We start from the raw sequence: 18559 nt of genomic DNA on the forward strand, positions 1-18559 counted from the left end.
CAACATAAGTTTAGGATTATTTTAGGAAAATTTTGAAAGTTTGAGAATTTTTTGGCTTACCCAAAAGTTGAGGCTTTTTATAGCTTATTTTGGTTAGTTCGGGATTTAAATGACGTTTTTCCCCTTATTATGAAACAGAGAGAGTATTTAATTTGACTAGCATATATCTTCAGCTATAACTTTATTTATTGAGAATTCGGCCAAAAAAAACCTTAACTTTGCATGAATTGGCAAAAGAAATATAAACTTTTGGGCTGACCAAAAAAACACCAAACTTTCATTGACTTTAGAATTAATTAACAATGTTTTCGCTGACTTGCCAATTTAGCACGCCGTCAACAAATTTAACAGAAATATTTGACGTCATTTATTGTTGGCGTTAAGTGAAACGACGTCGTTTTCAAATGATGTAAAACGACGTCGTTTTACATGATTTGAAATTAAAATTATGTAGACCCCTGGATTCGAACCCAGGATGGTTGGTCAAATGGCAAGGTATTTTACCACTGGGCTACTGGCACTTTCAATGTACTTACTAACATGTTTACTTTTATTTGGTACATATTAAATATAAAAAAATTCTCTAAAAACTTAATAAGATCTTTAAAATTCCAAAAAAATTAAAAAAATAAAGAAGTTTTTATAAAATTAATTTAGAAATTAAAATTAAAAATAAAATTTTATTTTTCTTTTTAAAAAATAAAAACTCTTCCAAAATTTTCTAAAAACTTAAAAAGATCTTTAAAATTCCAAAAAATTGAAAAAAATAAAGAATTTTTTTATAAAAATAATTTTGAAATTAAAATAGAATTTTTTTATAAAATTAATTTTGAAATTAAAATATAAACTAAAATTTTATTTTTTCTTTTCAAAAAAACACAAACTTTTCACGAATTGAAAAGAAAAAATAAAATTTTATTTTCTATTTTAATTTCAAAATTAATTTTATAAAAAAAATCTTTATTTTTTCAATTTTTTGGAATTTTAAAGATCTTTTTAAGTTTTTAGAAAATTTTGGAAGAGTTTTTATTTTTTAAAAAGAAAAATAAAATTTTATTTTTAATTTTAATTTCTAAATTAATTTTATAAAAACTTCTTTATTTTTTTAATTTTTTTGGAATTTTAAAGATCTTATTAAGTTTTTAGAGAATTTTTTATATTTAATATGTACCAAATAAAAGTAAACATGTTAGTAAGTACATTGAAAGTGTCAGTAGCCTAGTGGTAAAATACCTTGCCATTTGACCAACCAACCTGGATTCGAATCTAGGGGTCTGTCGTTTCACTTAACGCCAACAATAAACGATGTCAAATATTTCTGTTAAATTTGTTGACGGCTGCTAAATTGACAAGTCAGCGAAAACATTGTTAATTAATTTTAAAGTCAATGAAAGTTTGGTGTTTTTTTGGTCAGCCCAAAAGTTTATGTTTCTTTTGGCAATTCGTGCAAAGTTGAGGTTTTTTTTGGCCAAATTCTCTTTATTTATTGCATCTGAGAACTTTCAACAATTGATTGACTTTTCTTACAAGTTTGGAGACTTTCTGGTTTGGTGATGGCGGTGAAGTGACCCGCTTTTTGCTTTTCGATTGGCTGTGGAGATGGCTGTATAGGCGAGCTCTCGGTGTATCTCTCAGGTGATAATCTCGGATCTCTATGATCTTCATTTCTCAAGATCTTAATTGACGGTGATGGTAACAAGCTCGATAAGTTCATTGGGGGTTAACTAATGTGGAACTGTCTTGAAAGTTCCAGCATCCGAGGAAACGAGGTGAATCTCACCTTTCTGAAGTAACGCTAAAGGTTGAGAACGATGTTTGATTGTTACGAGCTAGCGGAACACGCTGGAGGTGATGGATCGAGCGAAATTAGTTGAGGACCGGAAAATTGGTTTTTTTTGTTTGAGTCGGTTTGTAATGGACAAAACTTAAATTCATCACCCCTCTTAAAACTAATTAAATTGCCATCTAGATAAATAATAAAATATATTAAATTTTATTTAAAAAATTTAAAATAGTTGAAAAAAAGAATAATGTCTAACAAAACTCTAAATTCTAAACTCTAAACCCTAAATCTAAATCTAACCCCTGAATACTAAACTCAAACCCTATACCTTAAACCCAAATAGTAAACCCTAAACCCAAACCTTTTACGATAAACTCAAATCCTAAACCCTAAACCCAAACTGTAAACCCAAATCCTAGACCCTAAACTCAAACCTTAAACTCTAAACTCAAATCCAAATCATAGACCCTAAACCAAACTGTAAATCTTAAACCCAAATTCAAACATTTTGGGTTTAGGGCTTAGGGTTTGGGTTTAGGGTCTACGATTCAGGTTTAAGATAAAGGTTTGGGTTTAGGGTTTATGGTTTAGGGTATAAGGTTTGAGTTTATGATCTAGAGTTTGAGTTTAGGATTTAGGGTTTAGAGTTTGGGTTTATGATTTATAGTTTAGAGTTTGGGTTTAGGATTTAGGGTTTAGAGTTTAGGTTTAGGATTTAGGGTTTAGAGTTTGGGTTTTGAATTTAGGGTTTAGAATTTAAGATTTAGGTTTTTGTTAGTGACATCATTTTTTTAATTGTTTTTGATTTTAAAAAAAAAAAATTAATTTTTTTATTAATAATATAGCTAGCACTTTAATTGGTTACAAGATGGGTGGTGAATTTATAAGATGGGTAGTGAATTTAAAGGTTCACCTGAACCTAAGTTTTGTCCCTTTGTAATCGAGCCTTTATTCCCGTTTCGGGTTGATTTATAAAATTAATTTTTAAAAAAATTTAGTGTTCGGTATAGATTTGTCATTTCTTATAAACAAATGTACTAAGTATATGAATTGGTTTGTCTCTTGCTGTTTGTATTCTTATATTTTACAAAATTTATACTTGTTCTCTAATTTAGTTTGCATAGTATTTGGACACCATCAGCTATATGGGTGTTTAAGCCTCTTTGATTGGCTGATTGAAACACTTCCAAAAAAATTGGATCGAATAATTTTAAGTGAATTAAGACATTTTCACCAAAAAATTTAATGTCCCTGGGATCCACTACATTGAATCCTCAAGTTTCCAACTAACATACAACAAATAATGTCAGCATATTAACAACACTCACCGGTCTTCATCCTCTCTATATTTCTTTCGTCATTACAAAATAACCAATACAGTTTTTGGATTGGAAGAAAGAAGATAAAATGGAGGAAGAACAAATAAGAGTCGTAAAGATAATAGTTATTGGAGTAATATTATGGGGTGTGAGCTTTATTCTCACCAGAAGAATCTTCTCAAGCTACTCCTTCGACTTCAGCAACCGTCTTCTCTCAACTGTTCACGCGACAGTCGCTGTCACTTTAGCAACATTCTCTGTTCAAGATTGGTCTTGCCCTGTTTGTCCTCGTGCTTCTAAGCCGTCTCCCCAACAGGTTTCTTAACTACATTATATGTTCTTAATTATTTTAAAACTATTATAGTAACTCGTTTTGCACGTGTAACACAAACTGAGAGATGAAATACAAGCAGATGGATACAATGGCGTTTTCATTGTCGTACATGATATACGATCTCATATGTTGTCAGTTCGATCAAGTGATCAGCATGGACAATGCGGTTCATCATTTTGTCAGCATTCTTGGTTTTGTTGCTGGATTTGCCTACCAAAAGGTATCATTGCTCCTTTTTATCTTCTTTTTATTGTTATCTACCAGATACTATATGAGATTTAGATTACTAATTTTAGTATAAAATTAATTTGGAAGTCTGGATCTGAGATCATCGCTACACTGTGGATAGCAGAGATATCGAGTCCTTTTTACCATTTAAGGGAGATTCTTAAAGAGATTGGATACAGAGACACCAGCGTCAATCTGGCAGCCGATGTGAGTATTTGCTACACTTTTAATTTTGTGTTCTTACAATTTCTAAACAATAATTTATTTATTTTTTGAAAAAATGTTAAATTAATTCAAACAAAAAATACTGTTTACAACCAAGGTTTCTTGTTTTAAGCTCAAAAGAAATTGAAACTTTGCTTTACATTAGAAAATAGGATCATCTAAAGGAGAACCAAGTTTCCATGGCTCCCTGATAAGCTGAGTTTGTTGGGGAAAGCGGACACGAGGCGCATCGGAATGTAGCAATCGTGTTTCCCCTGACCTTGTGAGAATCTGAGAGAAAAATACTTCGACGATAGCAGGATATAATATAAGCAATAACTAAATGAGACAAACACTTTTTACGTGGAAAACCTCCTCGATGTGAGAAGGAAAAACCACGGGACCGTAGTCTACTCAACAATCCACTATATAAATGTATGTGAGTACAACCACGTCCTTCCTGTTCAACAACCTGAACAGAACAGAGACTCAAGCTACAAAGAGTCATCTCCAACACAAGAACAACAACAACAAGAGAGCAACACAAAGCTTCAAAACCAGCAGAAACCAAACGACCTCAGCTCACAAGGATTCTGGCAACCAGAGACTAATCCCACCGTACAAATCCAAGATACACCAGTAAACAACACCTCTGCCAAATTTCAGCTCAATCCGAGAAGATCTCACCGTCGGATATACCAAACACTCAAGACAGCACTGCTGAAGAACTGTGACGACCAGCTTCACTAAAACCCAGACAACAGAAGATCCAACCGTTGAAATCTAAATCCCTTCGGTGAACCTTTAACTTACTGACTGAAGAAGCTTCCCAAAAAATATCAGCCCGATCAGGATCTGTTTGACCCTCCAAATCTGTATTGACAAACCCAGACGAAATTCTGCCTCCTTCCCTCTTTTCTCTCTTTTGTCTTTTTGATTCTTGTAAGTCTCTACATAAAAAAATAGGTCAAGAGACTATATATATGTGTCTCACTAACCCTAAGAACCTCCAAGGCCCAATACTAATCTCATGGACTAATACCAATTGCCCAACTTCCAAGTTTGGTTATCACCAACCAAACCCAATGGGTTTCCTCCATCTAGAAGGAACCCAACAGAGTTGTGGCTATGTCTGATGCTTTAGATACGATTTCGAATTTGTTTGTCGATGATTTTTGTAAGCCCTGACGCAGCCTTTGGGTCCTCTCCAAACCTCTTACAATTCCGTTCTGCCCAAACTGCACATAGAGTGGCTTGGAAAGCATATCGAAACAAGAACAGCTCCAGTTTGCTTCACCTTTTAGTGAGAAGGGGTATAATGTCATCCCACACATTGGTATAATCCATCCTCAAAAGCTTTCTGGTGAGGATCGTCCGCACCTCCCCCGAGTATTTACACTGAAAAAACAGATGGTTTCTTGTCTCAGGACAGTCCTTGCACAGCGGACACATAACCGCAATGCCACCATTCCATAGCGATATGCGATCTCCAGTAGGCAGTCTATCCAGGATTGCGACCCATGTGTGGAAGGAGAACCTTGGAGTGCTGTAGCGAAACCACACACCTTCGAACCAGTCAACCCGTGCCTGCATCCCTCGCAAGAGCTTCCAAGTTTCTTTGGTAGTAAAGCTCAGTTTATAATCATCACCACACTTCCATAGTCTGATATCCTCTTCACTCTGCAACCCTCTGTGTTTAACCTTCAAAATCTCCAGCTCGATGAGATTAAAAACCTCCACTCGGTGTCTTCTTCTCTTGTGCTTTTGGATTACTGTAGCAACTGTATCATGGAGTCGAATACCCATATTCATAGGTCCACCAGCTCATGTTTTATCCATTAGACATCCTAGTTCTGACCAGTCATCAAACCAGAAAGACGTTGACATGCCATTCTTAACTTTCATCTTCGAAAATACAGCAGCAACTTCTCTGTACTTGAATAGCTTCTTCCACATCCACGAGCCAAGAGAACTACTATCTTTTACTGTCCAGAAAGATCCCTTGCGGATTAGATAACGTCTCACCCATTTCACCCAAAGAGAATTTTTTGAAGATAGGATACGCCATACCAACTTCAGACAAGAGACCTGGTTTGCTTCCTCAAGAGACCGTAGTCCCAAGCCTCCTTCTTCTTTTGGCCTACAGTAATCCTTCCAACTAACTTTTGCTTTATTTGTATTCATATCAGCTCCCGACCACAGAAACGCTGCGCAGAGACTGTCAATCTCTTGAATACACTTTCTTGGCAATTTAAATGCTGATATCCAAAAGTTTGTGAGACTGTGAATAACAGATCCAATCAGCTGCAGTCTACCGGCAAAAGACAAAAATCTGGCTGTCCAGGAACCAATACGAGCTCTGATCTTCTCAATCAAATGAGCATAATTTCTTACAGTCATTTGTTTAGTTAACAGCGGCAACCCGAGGTATATCACTGGTAAGTCACCATGGGCGAAAGCAAAAGTGTCAAGGAGCTCTTGCTTCTCAGTATCTTGTACACCAGCGAGAAAGATTGTTGTCTTTTCCACGCTGATATGTAAACCCGACATCTCAACAAAATGGTTGAAAATATTTATAATACCTTCAATGGATTGGCGCTTCCCATCTGCAAAGCTGAGATGTGTAAGCTTAAGTCCTTGGCAGTAAGGATGGTATCCAAATCTCTTTTCTGCAGCACCTTTGTTAAGCATTTTCGACAACACTTGCATACAAATAACAAACAGGTATGGTGACAAAGAACAACCTTGTCTGATTCCCCTTTTGCTATTAAAATATCCGGCAAGCTCTCCATTGACTTGCACCGTGAAAGAGGCCAAAGAAACACATTTTTCAACCCATAAAATAAACTTTTTCGGAATACCCAGCGCTGCAAGAGTGGATAGCAGAAATGACCACTGTACTGTGTCAAAAGCCTTTGATATGTCAATCTGAATAGCACTTATGGCCGAGACAGTGCTTTTATGGTAACTCTTGACTAGTTCTGAAGCAAGTAGTACATTTTCCATGAGGAGGCGATCCTTTACAAAAGCTGATTGGTTTGGCTCAATGAACTTAGGAAGGACCAGTTTCAGTCTGTTCGCCATGAGCTTTGAAATGATCTTATATAGAACATTACAACAAGAAATTGGCCTGTAGTCTTTCATCGTTTTAGATTCCTCCTTCTTTGGTATGAGAGCCAAAATAGTTGAGTTCACTCTTTTTGGTAGAAACCCAGTATCCAAAAAAGCTTTAACAGCCACCACAAAGTCCTTACCAACTATATGCCATGCAGCTTTAAAGAATTCACATGTATATCCATCAGGTCCTGGTGCTTTGTTTCCGGCCATGGAAAATATGGCCTTTCGGATCTAAACCATAAATTATTATAAGACAAAATCTAAAAGACCATACAAAAGCATAATGAAGAATTGATTTTTTTCAAGGAAATTCGTTAAAGAAGGGGCTAGAAATCAGGAACTAGAGCAGGTTAATGTACTTATCTACCGTCACCAGTTCAAGGCTAACTGCAAGCAAATAGATCCTATTCTTTCAGAAAACCGAATACATGTTAGAATCGGTTAGGTGTATAACTCTTATACAACTATTAGGTACAGTAAACAAAAGTGTGAAAATATTTTTTTGGCGTTAGTTTTTTTTTTCAAACTAGGATAGATGATGAATTGAAACCCATATAAATTCTTGAAGCATGTAGTATTCTTTTTTTTGGGCAAAATTGGGAGGCAACATTCAATTGCAATTATTAATAAATAGATGGTTAGTTGTTGAAGATTTCTTTGTTAGGTAAGGAGGTCCTTCTGTAAAACCCAAATCTACTTATTTGTTCTGTCAGCATTTCTGTCCTTTTAAATCTACTTTTGTGTAAAGCTTCTAAAAAAAGTTCTTGACAGAAAAAAAGTTATTACTTACATTAATTGATGATAGGTGTGTTTTGCCACTATTTTCACATTGGCGAGAATTGTGTGTGGACCCTTTCTCGTTTACGTAAGTCTAACGGCTGATAATCCCATCTTCATCAAGGTATTCTCTTTTGTCTTTCCCAACTACCCAGAATTTTATTTTTATTCCTTTTCATTCTCAACAATATATTTAAATATTCTTAAGAATTTGTCTTAAAATTAAATTTTAATTTTAAATTTTTTTGTTAAATAGTATTATATATAGTAAATTTCAAAACAGAAATATTTTTTGGTTTAAAATTATTCTAATAATCAATCATAAAATGATGTCTTAATAGTTTAAATTAGAATATATATATATATATATATATATATATTTGTCATCATTAGAATATATTTTTAATGTGTGAAAATACAAAATAACTTATATTTAAAAATACGGCTTGATATTTATTTATATATTATATATATCTTTTTGGTTTTACATATTTTGATTTCAAAAATTTCTTCTTCATTTGGATTAACATGTAAAAGACAACTAGCTTAAATAAATAACAGAATATGATGTTAGTTATATCGATCTTAGTTAATTTTTTTTAACTAGGATATGTTACTCTACTCATAAGCTTTTCTTATTTTTTTTACAGGCAATGGGATCCGGATTACAACTCGTGAGTATATTTTGGTTCTATAAAATCTTTGGGATGATGAGATATAAACTATTTAAGAAGCCAAAGTCAAACAAAAAGGCTACCTAGGCAGAGACGCAAAAGTTGATTCATACAATTGTTTTCTTTCTTCTTTTCTATTTATTAAATATACATCGTTTATATATTTTAAATTAAAATGTAGCAGACGAAAAAGAAAGTTAAAAAATCAAAAACTTAAAGTATAATATAAATAATTGGATTACGGACTAATAAAAATTCATACGGATGTTTCACGGATTACGGACTAATAAAGCACGTCAAAGAAAATATATGGCAATTAAAACTGATATGAGCAAAACGTATGATAGGGTGGAATGAGACTTTATTAATGTTTTACTAGAGAAGATGGACTTTGATCTTCATTGGATTAAGTTAATGATGGAATGTATATCATCTGTTCAATATCGGGTTTTACTAAATGGACAACCACGAAGCTTTATTATTCCACATCGGGGTTCCGACAAGGAGATCTTTTATCTCCGTATCTATTTATATTGTGTACTGAGGCTTTGATTGCAAATATTAAAAAAGCGGAGAATGGGCAACAATTGACAGGTATGAAGGTAGCTAGAGCATGTTCATCGATTCACATCTGCTCTTTGCGGACGACAGTCTCTTCTTTTACAAAGCTCAAAGAGAAGAATGTCAAACTATTCTCAGGATCTTAAAGGAATATGAGATGGTAACAAGTCAACTCATTAATTTTGAGAAGTCTTCCATCCAATTTGGACACAAGATCGAAGAATCAATCAGACAGGAATTGAGAGATATTTTTGGGTATTCAGAATCTTGGAGGAATGGGAACTTATCTAGGACTACCAGAAAATCTTGGGGGCTCAAAGATTCTGGTTTTCAGCTTTGTGCAAGACAGACTAAACAGAAGGGTTAACGGTTGGACTTTTAAGTTTTTTACAAAAAGAGGAAATGAAGTGATCATTAAATCAGTGGTTACGGCATTATCAAATCATGTGATGTCTTGCTACAGATTGCCTAAGGCAACCGCAAAAAATTGACAAGCGCGGTAGCCCAATTTTGGTGGAGCACAGGGGGAAGCACAAGAGGAATGCATTGGAAATCTTGGGAAAAAGTATGTGTTAGCAAAGAGGAAGGAGGATTGGGTTTTAAAGACATCACTAATTTCAATACAGCGATGCTTGGTAAACAGTTATGGCGATTGACTGAGAAGCCAAATACTTTATTTTCTCGTGTTTTTAAATGTTGGTATTACAGGAACGCCTCACCCCTGGAACCGATTCGCTCATACTCCCCGTCATATGGCTGGCAGAGCATCACATCTGCTAGATCTCTGGTAAGCAAAGAACTAATCAAACGGGTGGGATCAGGATCATATATATCTGTATGTTGTGCAAGATGCGGAGCTGAAGAGGAATCGATAAACCATGTGTTTTTCGAATGTCCTCCAGCACTTTAAGTTTGAGCTCTCTCAAAGATATCATAAAATCCAGCTATTTTCCCAACAAGGTCCCTTTTTACAAATATGGATCATCTTTTCTAGAGAGTCTTTCCGCAGTTAGATGATCATCAGTTTGCTTGGATATTATGGTATATTTGGAAAGGAAAGAATAATAAAGTTTTTAGTAACCTGGATATTGATCCTAGGGATACGCTCAAATTAGCAGAAATAGAATCGACAATTTGGGCTGAAACACAAATAGTGAATAAACAGAGGATAGTATCACACGTAGAGGTTATGTCTTCACCTTCAATTCCAGGTAGATGGTGTTTCATTGATGGTTCCTGGAAAGAGAATGATATTTTCTCCGGACATGGTTGGTTCAGTACTTTAGAATGGTTTGATGGGCTGATGGGGGCGAGGAATGTTCGGGCTAGTCTCTCTCCTCTCCATGCGGAGATGGAAGCACTACTCTGGGCTATGGAATGTATGAGGAATTTACGTCAATTTCAGGTTACGTTTACAACAGATTGTTCTCAATTGGTGAAGATGGTTTCAGAACTAGAAAAATGACCAACTTTTGCAAGTTATTTGGAAGACATTAAAACCCTGAAAGAAAGTTTCCTCCAATCAGAGATCGTCCATGTACCAAGAACGCAAAATTTAATGCGTATAGCCTAGCACGTAGTGTCAGGAAGCATCCGTCTTTCGTCGTTCACATGGATCAATATCTTCCGATTTGGTTTACAGAGTTTGTATGAATCTGTATAAGTTGATGACAAAAAAAATAATATATATAAATAATTTATGATATACTGAAACTTAGTTATCGATATTATTAAAAGAAAATAAGTTTTAAAAATCTACTTACACAATATTGTTAAATCATTTCATTAGACTATTAATAGTTTGGTATTATCTTAAATTTAGACTAACAATATATTACCATATATTTTTCTAACAATAATATAGTCAATACTTTTATTTTAAATCTTATGGAAACCTTAGAAAATCTTAACTAATGTAATATGTTCAACTTTGATTATGAGCTTTAGCGACTAATACAGCCCGTATTATTCGTAGTCCAAATTTATTAAAACACTTCTTACCAACACGTCATTTATTAATCCCAATACCAAAATGTGAATGATAAAATCCCAAAACCAAAACGTGACTATTGAATCCCACTACAAAAACGAGTGTTCCTTGGTGCACCAACCCTTCAACATCAATCCATCATTATATGAAACTAACATGTATTGTAAGTCTGTTTCAATACTGTTATTAAAAGAGAAAAAATTTCTCTTTAAAATATGTTAATATTTGAGACGTTTCATTCAAATAAAATACTGAAAACGTGGTTGTTAAAATTCAAAAATTTAATCATGATATTGCGTAGGTTGTAACACTTAGTTTGAAACCAAAAGGAGTATATTATTGATATGCTAATCATATTCACTTACTTGATTAATACTTTTTACTAATTTCGAAATCATTTTAAAGGAAGTTGATTCTTAGAATATATTTTTAGAATATATTGTACTTTGTTAGGAATATATTATATATGTGATTTGTATGTCAATTTCAGAAACAATTCATTTGTTATTTTGAATTTTGATCCCCACAGTACACTATATAAGGTAAATAAAAAATCAACATCACATATTTAAACACCCTTAATATTTATTATTTTGCCATATAATTTCACAGCTTTTAAAAACATAAACACCCATAACAATCTCGGTACTATTTTTAAATTTATACTATTACTACATAAATATTTTTTTAATGAAAATGTCAAAATTTACAAAACTATCGCCGAATTTATAAAAGAAATTTAACTCTCACAAAATAAATTTTTTTATGTCCATTAATTTAATTCATTGTATCTATGATCCATTGAAAATCTCATTCCAACAATCGTAATTTTAATTTTATTAATAAACCTAAATCCATTGTTTGTTTTTAAACAAAGAAATATATTATCTATATAAAATTGTAATAGTATTGATCATTACAAACTTATAAATTAAAATACATAACATAAATACAATGCACATATTTATACGACAAATATAAATAGTTTATATACTATTATAAAGTATATGAAAAATTTAATCAAAATAATATCAGTTATTATGGGTTTTTAGTTTTTTTACTAAGTCAACCAGTGTCAGTTCAAGAGGTAATGGCAGATTTTAGGTTTTATCGAATTTTAATTAATAGGTTTTCATTAAATCTAAATTTTATAGAAGTATATTAGTTGGTAGAACCTCTAATAAAATGCTGTGTTGAATATAAGTTAGTCTAGAGTATATACGGCCAACGGATTTACCGGTTTGACTGTAGATCTAAATATTAAAACACCGCTTCTTCTTTGATTCGGTTTTAAACGACATATGTTCTCCTCGGGTTTTGGTTTGGTTCTGTAGCAAAATAAATGTAATTAATATTTGTAGGTATATAATTTGTATTTCAAAAATTCTGGTTACCATTTGATTTTCAGTTTTAAAAATATAGTATCTGCTCGGTTATAATGAAATTCAGTTCAAAGTTTGTTTCATTTTTCAGTTTGGTACGATTAGGTTCCCCAACTTATATACTGTTTTATAGAAATTCATTTTTTAAAAAATATTTAATTTCATAAATAAATCTGCGCTTCCTAAACGTGTGGATCAAAATCTAATTTGTTGATTATAAAATCAACATGTTTCTTTGTTTATTATAAACGCAAAAGTCCAAGTTTTTTTTTGTCAAAAAAATCCAAGGTTATTACAATAAAAAATTTACTAAAATCATAAATCATACATCTTTTTATTTTAGTTAAGAATATTTGTATTTATTTTGTTCTTAAGAATATTTGTTTTATACAATAAAAGTTTTACTAAAATCATAAATCATACATTTTTATTTTAGTTAATAATATTTGTTTTGTACAATAAAAAATTACTAAAATAATAAATCATATATAATATTCTCATTAAAATAATTTTACTTTTTAATAGTAATTTTTTATATTATTTTAAAATAAAAACTGTGTTTCATTACAAACGTTTTTAAAATTTATATTTGCTGTTCTGTTTGGTCTCTTGAAATTTGGTATTGAAAATATAAGTGACGAACATTGAGCATTTTGGCTATGTTAAAACATTGGAACTTTTGGCAATCTTCTCGAATAAAAAAAAAATTATATCTTAAAATACCAAAATCTATAAGATTTCTGTGACCAACTCAAAGCCGGTTCTAATTCGTCACAGAGGTGCCTAAGGCTCAAAGTTTAGATTTCAAGGTAGACAAACGAGTTAAAATCTTAGAACAACTTATGATCTTCACTTGAAACCAAACAATCTTCTAAAAGTCCAACAATATTCGAATGTCTAGTGAAAACTCAAGTAGGTTTTTAGTAGCCAGAAGCTTTTGCCTTGTTGGTTACCAAGTGACTAACCTTCTAGGAAATTTGATCACTCCTAGACCATGATCCAACTCGAAATGAGCTTTGGCAAAATCTGTGCTCGAAAAGAACGGCCGTAAATCTGCGAGGTCGTATTCGTTGGCCTGCAATTGTAGACACAAACAGTTATAAGAACCATACTTCTATCTGTATAACCAACCCCATATGGCTTTTAGAATAGCATGAACTTTACCTTCGTCTGCAGCTCCTCTATCTTAACTTCGATAGAAGATAGTCCAGAGTTTGATCCCGTAATGATTTCTTCAAACTTCAAAGCATTCTTCACTAGCTCTTTCAGAAGAACGAGCAGCAGTGAGTTGTAGTCCTTTTTGTATGTAATGTATCGTTTAAAACTCTGCACAGGAATAACCGAGTTTTCATCAATGCAGATATAAGAATCCGAAGAAGCTCACTGAAAAGTTTGTGCATACCTCTCTCAGGGTTCTCTGAACACCGAATTTCTGAGTTGATATGAAAGAGTCAAGCAGGACACGAATGGCCATGTTAACATCATCTTCTGTGACATACTGTCTAAGGTGCATCCTAGCATTTGCTTCAGACATTCGGATCATTGACTCCAGGTGCCTTGTCGCAATAGAGACCCCTTGTCCGTTCTGAACAAAAGATTAAGCAGGCGAAGAGATTATGCCGGGATGATGTTTGAGAAAGACGGTAACCATCAGTACCAATTAAAATCATGAACCCTTACCATTGATTCTCTTCTTAGATTAGCATAAACAGTTTCCAACTTCTTGGCATCTATTTCACTCAGTTTAGGGAATACATACAACTTCGAGTATGTTAAGTATTTCCTCAGCAAGTTCTGGGGAAGAACCTGCAGAGAATACAAGAAAATAACACTGCTGTCAAGACATGGAAACATCAATGAAGCAGCTACATTTGAAAATCACAAACCTCGGGATCAGAAGAACCGCTAGATCCATGATTGTCATCTTGGGGCTCGCTATCATCCATTTTACCACCTTTAGGCTGTGATTTGAAGTGACTATTGACGACAAATTCAGCAAGCATTTCATCTGTCACTGGGTCAACCACATCCTGCAGCCATATAATGGGTGTAACTCATGTCAATAACCAAAAAAAGTTAACGTAATCAGTGATCACAAAAATGAGAAGTATATGTTTAGAAAAAAGACCTTGACAACACAAAGGATATCAAAACGAGAAAGGATCGGATCTGTCAACTCCACATTCTGTGCAAATGATTTGGATGAATCGTACCTGAAATTGTAATATCACAAACATATAACAACACTCATAAGAGAGATTAGTCAGTGGATTGGGAGCCTTTGATATTTTTGTACCTTCCACCAACTGGATTAGCTGCAGCAATAACAGAGCAACGAGCTTGCAGAGAAGTAACAATTCCTGCCTTCGATATACTAATACTCTGCTGTTCCATGGCTTCATGGATACTCACCCTGGTAATAAAACATAGGCCATCATCATCATTTTCTCCAGAAAAGGTAAATTAAAATTAGTTGCATTTTGTTACCTGTCCTGATCATTCATCTTATCAAACTCATCGATAAGACAGATTCCTCGGTCAGCAAGTACAAGAGCCCCTCCTTCAAGGGTCCACTCCCTTGTAACTGGATCCTTGTGTACTGCTGCAGTCAGACCAACAGCAGAAGCTCCCTTCCCAGTCGTGTAGACAGCTCTCTGGCCCGTTTTCTCAACATATCTAGAAGAAAATATTTGCTGTTAGTGGAATGCTCGTTACAGGAAGTCAGAAAAAAAAAATACTTACTTGAGAAATTGTGATTTTGCTGTTCCTGGATCTCCTAGTAGAAGCACATTAATGTCTCCACGCAGTCTGTGTTTCCCTTTAATATTTTTCTCTTGGCCCCCAAACATCGCAAGAGCAATAGCTGTCTTGATATCTTCGTGGCCATATATTGACGGAGCAATTGACTTAATGATCTGAGAGAGAATGAAATGAATTAAGTGTGGCATGAACTTAAATTTGAACAAATTCAAACGATTCCTATCCAACTTACACGTTCAACTATACGTGGATCCTTGGATAGCTCTTCTATTTGAGTCTTGTCTTCCTGTGTTAGCTTGTATGCAGAGAAGAGGTCTTGCTTCTTTGTAACATAATTTGCCTCCACCACAGTGGCAAAGACAGGAAACCCATTCTTTGTGTTCAAAGACAGGTCAAAATTGTTGGTATATATGCCAGTAACCTCCTGCAAAACATGTCATGCAAGATAAAATCAATCATATATAATATACAGGCGTGCACGTATTCTAATAGAGTAACGTATGATAGAACGTACAATTTCTTCCCCAGGACGAGCACAATCAATAAGGTCATTCAGCAAGATAACTTCCTTGTGTCTTGGAAGTCGTCCAGCAGGCACTGTTCCTGGACTCTCTTGGATGGTAAGCTTCTGATAGTTCCTGTATATCGTCTGAAACAAAGAGAGTAATTAACAGTGTGGTACTTCTCATTCCAATCGAAAGCTTACACTCAAGCTCATTCATTTAAAGGAAAAGGATAGAGAGACTGTAGAATCCTTACCTGTTCGACATTGACAGTAAACGGTCCTTTTGACTGGCATTCAGAACAAGAACCAACTTTGACTTCTGAATACGAGTTTTGGAAGAAAGGTCCCAATATCGCTCCACACTTGTTACAATCATATTTCACCTGCTGAAGCTGAGGAAAGACACCAGAACGCCTCGTGACAACTCCACCAATGCGGATCATTGTGTTAAGATGAATCTGCCTGACAATTCAAAAAAAAAAAAAAAGGTTTAATTTGAAATCTTGTGAATGATAACAACAAACCCATCCCACCTATCCAAGGGGTTAAACTATATTAGCTACCTACCTTATGTTCCTAATCTGATCATTAACTGGTAGATTAGTAACACGAACATAAATCTTCTGGTGAATATTCTTGTAGTTTGGATGCAGATCAAAGATGACCTTTTCTGAAACTTCCTCCATGACTTCGAGAACAGGTTGTGGAGCATCCGCTAGCCAGATGGCAATATTCGGGTGGACATGTATGAATTCTTTGTAATCAATTTCTAGACTGCACTTATTAGCTGCATAGGTGAATCACAAAACAGTTCGGAGATGTAAAGATAAAAGAACATAATGAAGCTACAGCAGAAAAGTACCTGAGACAATTTCATTAATCAGACGAACATATTCTCCATTCTCACTGTTTGGTTTGACATAAGTGAGCAAGAAGTCTCTGAACTTCTTGGCAATGAAACGACGCACTTCGTCTCTCATAACCCATTCCCTCAGACTTCCTTGGATACGATACATCTCAAACTCTGCTTCATCATCCTAAATGTATGAATTTACAAACACGATTAGCAGAATGAACCTAACACTCTGAAACTAAAAAAAGATAGAATAAAAGTTGGTACCTCATCTTGATAATCATCTGTTTGATCAGTCATTGAGACATCAGGCAGTGATGTTCCTGGGGAACTTGGGTTTCCATCAGGATCACCGCCATTGCCTCTTGGTGGAACCGCAGCTCGAGCCCTCTTCGAAGGTCGATAGTTCGAATCATCTGAATCTATAAAATCACATCCCAATTTGTAAATTCATGATTCAATAAGGTTTCGTCAAAATTTGCAGTTAGGGTTTATACTTTATAATAATAAGTAAAATCAATTACCATTATCGTGAAGGAGATGAGGAAGCTTGCGATTAGCGAGGCGACTTTCACGAGCATCGAGGACAGCCTCAGCGGCGCGACGGTCAAGCGCAATCTGACCGAGACCTCTGTCGTCGACGACGGAATCATCCAATCCAACAGACTCATACTGATCTTGGTCATCTCTTTTCTCATAATCTCTGCCAATTTCGACAAGAAATATGAAGAAGAAGAAGAGGAGGAAAAATAATCTAACTCGAAGTGAAAACGCGTGCTTACTGGTGGAAGTTATCGTTGAAGAGATCTTCTCCTTCTTCTTCTTCTTCCTCGTCCTCTGGCTCATCTCTTATCACTTGCGGATCTACCTCGGCTTCTCCATCCGAGAAATTCTCGGAGTTCTGGCTCGTACAGAAAGGTAACTGGTCGGTGTTGAACCCAGCGGAGGAAGGCGACGACGGCTGATTGTCTGAATCTTCTCCCGCCATTTTTTCTTACTCTCTCTCTCTCCGGCGCCGGGGAATTTAGGGCACAATAACATTCTGTTATCAGATTGTATCCTCGATTTAGGCGGGAGATCCTCGCGCCAATTTGACTAAGGCAATGGGCCTTTCTGTATTGTTGTTTATGTGGATATCGGCCCAAGCTGTATTGTTTATTAATTGTGTAAAAAAAATAATCTAACTCTTATTCATTATTTTAGTACTAAATAAACTTTAATTTTTATTTATTGTTTTAAAATTTGAGAAAAAGACAAATATAGCACTAAATCAAGTTTTTGTTCCCAAACAAGCACTCAAGGTCAAAAGTCACAAAAATAGCACTTAATGTTTTATCAAAAGTCACAAACTTAGGATTTAGAGTTAAAGGGTGGGGTTTAGGATTTAGGGTTTACGGTTTATGGTTTAGAGTTTAGGGTTTAGGGTTTAGGGTTTAGGGTTTAGGGTTTAGAGTTTAGTGTTTAGGGTTTAGGGTTTAGAGTTGAGAAATGAGGTTTTGGGGATAAGATTTCAAATTTTGAAAATAAAAAAATTAAAATTTTCAAATGATAAACATAGAAAGGTACTATTTTGGTCATTTTAGTTTTTGAGTGCTATTTTTGTGATATAAACTTAGAAATGTGCTATTTTGGAGGTTTGCCCTGTTAATTTTGACACTAGGTTTGTTTTTTCTTTTTCTTATCAAAATGGTATTTACAAGATTTTCAACTATATTTTTCAATTCATCAAAAATTCCAATTTCACCGTCGAATGAATTTATTTTATCCACATTTTAGGTTGCAATAAATTTATTTTCTCAGTTTCCATTTGTCTACAAATTTAATTTAATCAACCAATAAAAAATCTTCATCAATCACAACCAGAGAAAGATTGTGAACATAAAGGATTAACAAATTAGGATATTGCTTTTTATTGGAGAGGACGATTGAAACCCAATATTGACGTATTATAGAAAATTATAGTCGCGAATTTTAACCAAAGGAAAACTAGAACCTTAGGTAATTGCAATCCATAGGAGGATTTTGGATGTGAAATATTCTAATGATATTTCAATAAATAAGGATTAATTAGA

The 18559-nt window shown here is 34.2% G+C and overlaps 2 protein-coding genes across 3 annotated transcripts; one reads left to right on the forward strand and one right to left on the reverse strand.

Moving 5' to 3' along the window:
• The first annotated feature begins 3109 nt into the window (after positions 1–3109).
• Positions 3110–8712, forward strand: LOC106428041 (TLC domain-containing protein 5-like). 2 transcript variants are annotated; one of them, XR_007327739.1, is made up of 5 exons: positions 3110–3418; positions 3516–3656; positions 3752–3871; positions 4035–7886; positions 8413–8669. XR_007327739.1 is itself a non-coding variant. In XM_013868787.3 (5 exons), exons 1-5 carry the CDS (start codon positions 3191–3193, stop codon positions 8521–8523), a joined length of 696 nt encoding a protein of 231 aa, XP_013724241.2. In that variant the 5' UTR covers positions 3118–3190; the 3' UTR covers positions 8524–8712. The 2 variants fall into 2 exon arrangements, 1 of the variants encoding a protein (XP_013724241.2); XM_013868787.3 differs by having other exon boundaries at positions 3118–3418; positions 7791–7886; positions 8413–8712.
• A 4353-nt stretch (positions 8713–13065) lies between these two features.
• On the reverse strand, positions 13066–17524 carry LOC106428040 (DNA replication licensing factor MCM2-like). Its single transcript, XM_013868785.3, has 17 exons — positions 17270–17524; positions 17012–17190; positions 16755–16909; positions 16497–16671; positions 16202–16421; positions 15889–16096; positions 15644–15778; positions 15362–15553; positions 15112–15284; positions 14857–15045; positions 14666–14782; positions 14498–14582; positions 14256–14399; positions 14050–14175; positions 13772–13954; positions 13534–13695; positions 13066–13444 (listed from the first exon to the last, which is right to left on the reverse strand). Exons 1-17 carry the CDS (start codon positions 17473–17475, stop codon positions 13319–13321), a joined length of 2775 nt encoding a protein of 924 aa, XP_013724239.2. The 5' UTR covers positions 17476–17524; the 3' UTR covers positions 13066–13318.
• Between the last annotated feature and the right edge of the window lie 1035 nt (positions 17525–18559).

The sequence above is a fragment of the Brassica napus genome, chromosome C8 (assembly GCF_020379485.1).
Source record: "Brassica napus cultivar Da-Ae chromosome C8, Da-Ae, whole genome shotgun sequence".
NCBI lineage: Eukaryota > Viridiplantae > Streptophyta > Magnoliopsida > Brassicales > Brassicaceae > Brassica > Brassica napus.

What these genes read in the sequence shown, in the direction of transcription:
- LOC106428041 (XM_013868787.3), top strand. Translation starts at nt 3,191, where the DNA reads ATGGAGGAAGAACAAATAAGAGTCGTAAAGATAATAGTTATTGGAGTA. An exon ending in CTAAGCCGTCTCCCCAACAG is followed by an intron (nt 3,419 to 3,515) that starts GTTTCTTAACTA and finishes AAATACAAGCAG; the next exon opens with ATGGATACAATGGCGTTTTC. An exon ending in CTGGATTTGCCTACCAAAAG is followed by an intron (nt 3,657 to 3,751) that starts GTATCATTGCTC and finishes TTAATTTGGAAG; the next exon opens with TCTGGATCTGAGATCATCGC.
- LOC106428040 (XM_013868785.3), bottom strand. Translation starts at nt 17,475, where the DNA reads ATGGCGGGAGAAGATTCAGACAATCAGCCGTCGTCGCCTTCCTCCGCT. An exon ending in GCGGTTCTTCTGATCCCGAG is followed by an intron (nt 14,176 to 14,255) that starts GTTTGTGATTTT and finishes TATTCTCTGCAG; the next exon opens with GTTCTTCCCCAGAACTTGCT. An exon ending in ATCTAAGAAGAGAATCAATG is followed by an intron (nt 13,955 to 14,049) that starts GTAAGGGTTCAT and finishes TCTTTTGTTCAG; the next exon opens with AACGGACAAGGGGTCTCTAT.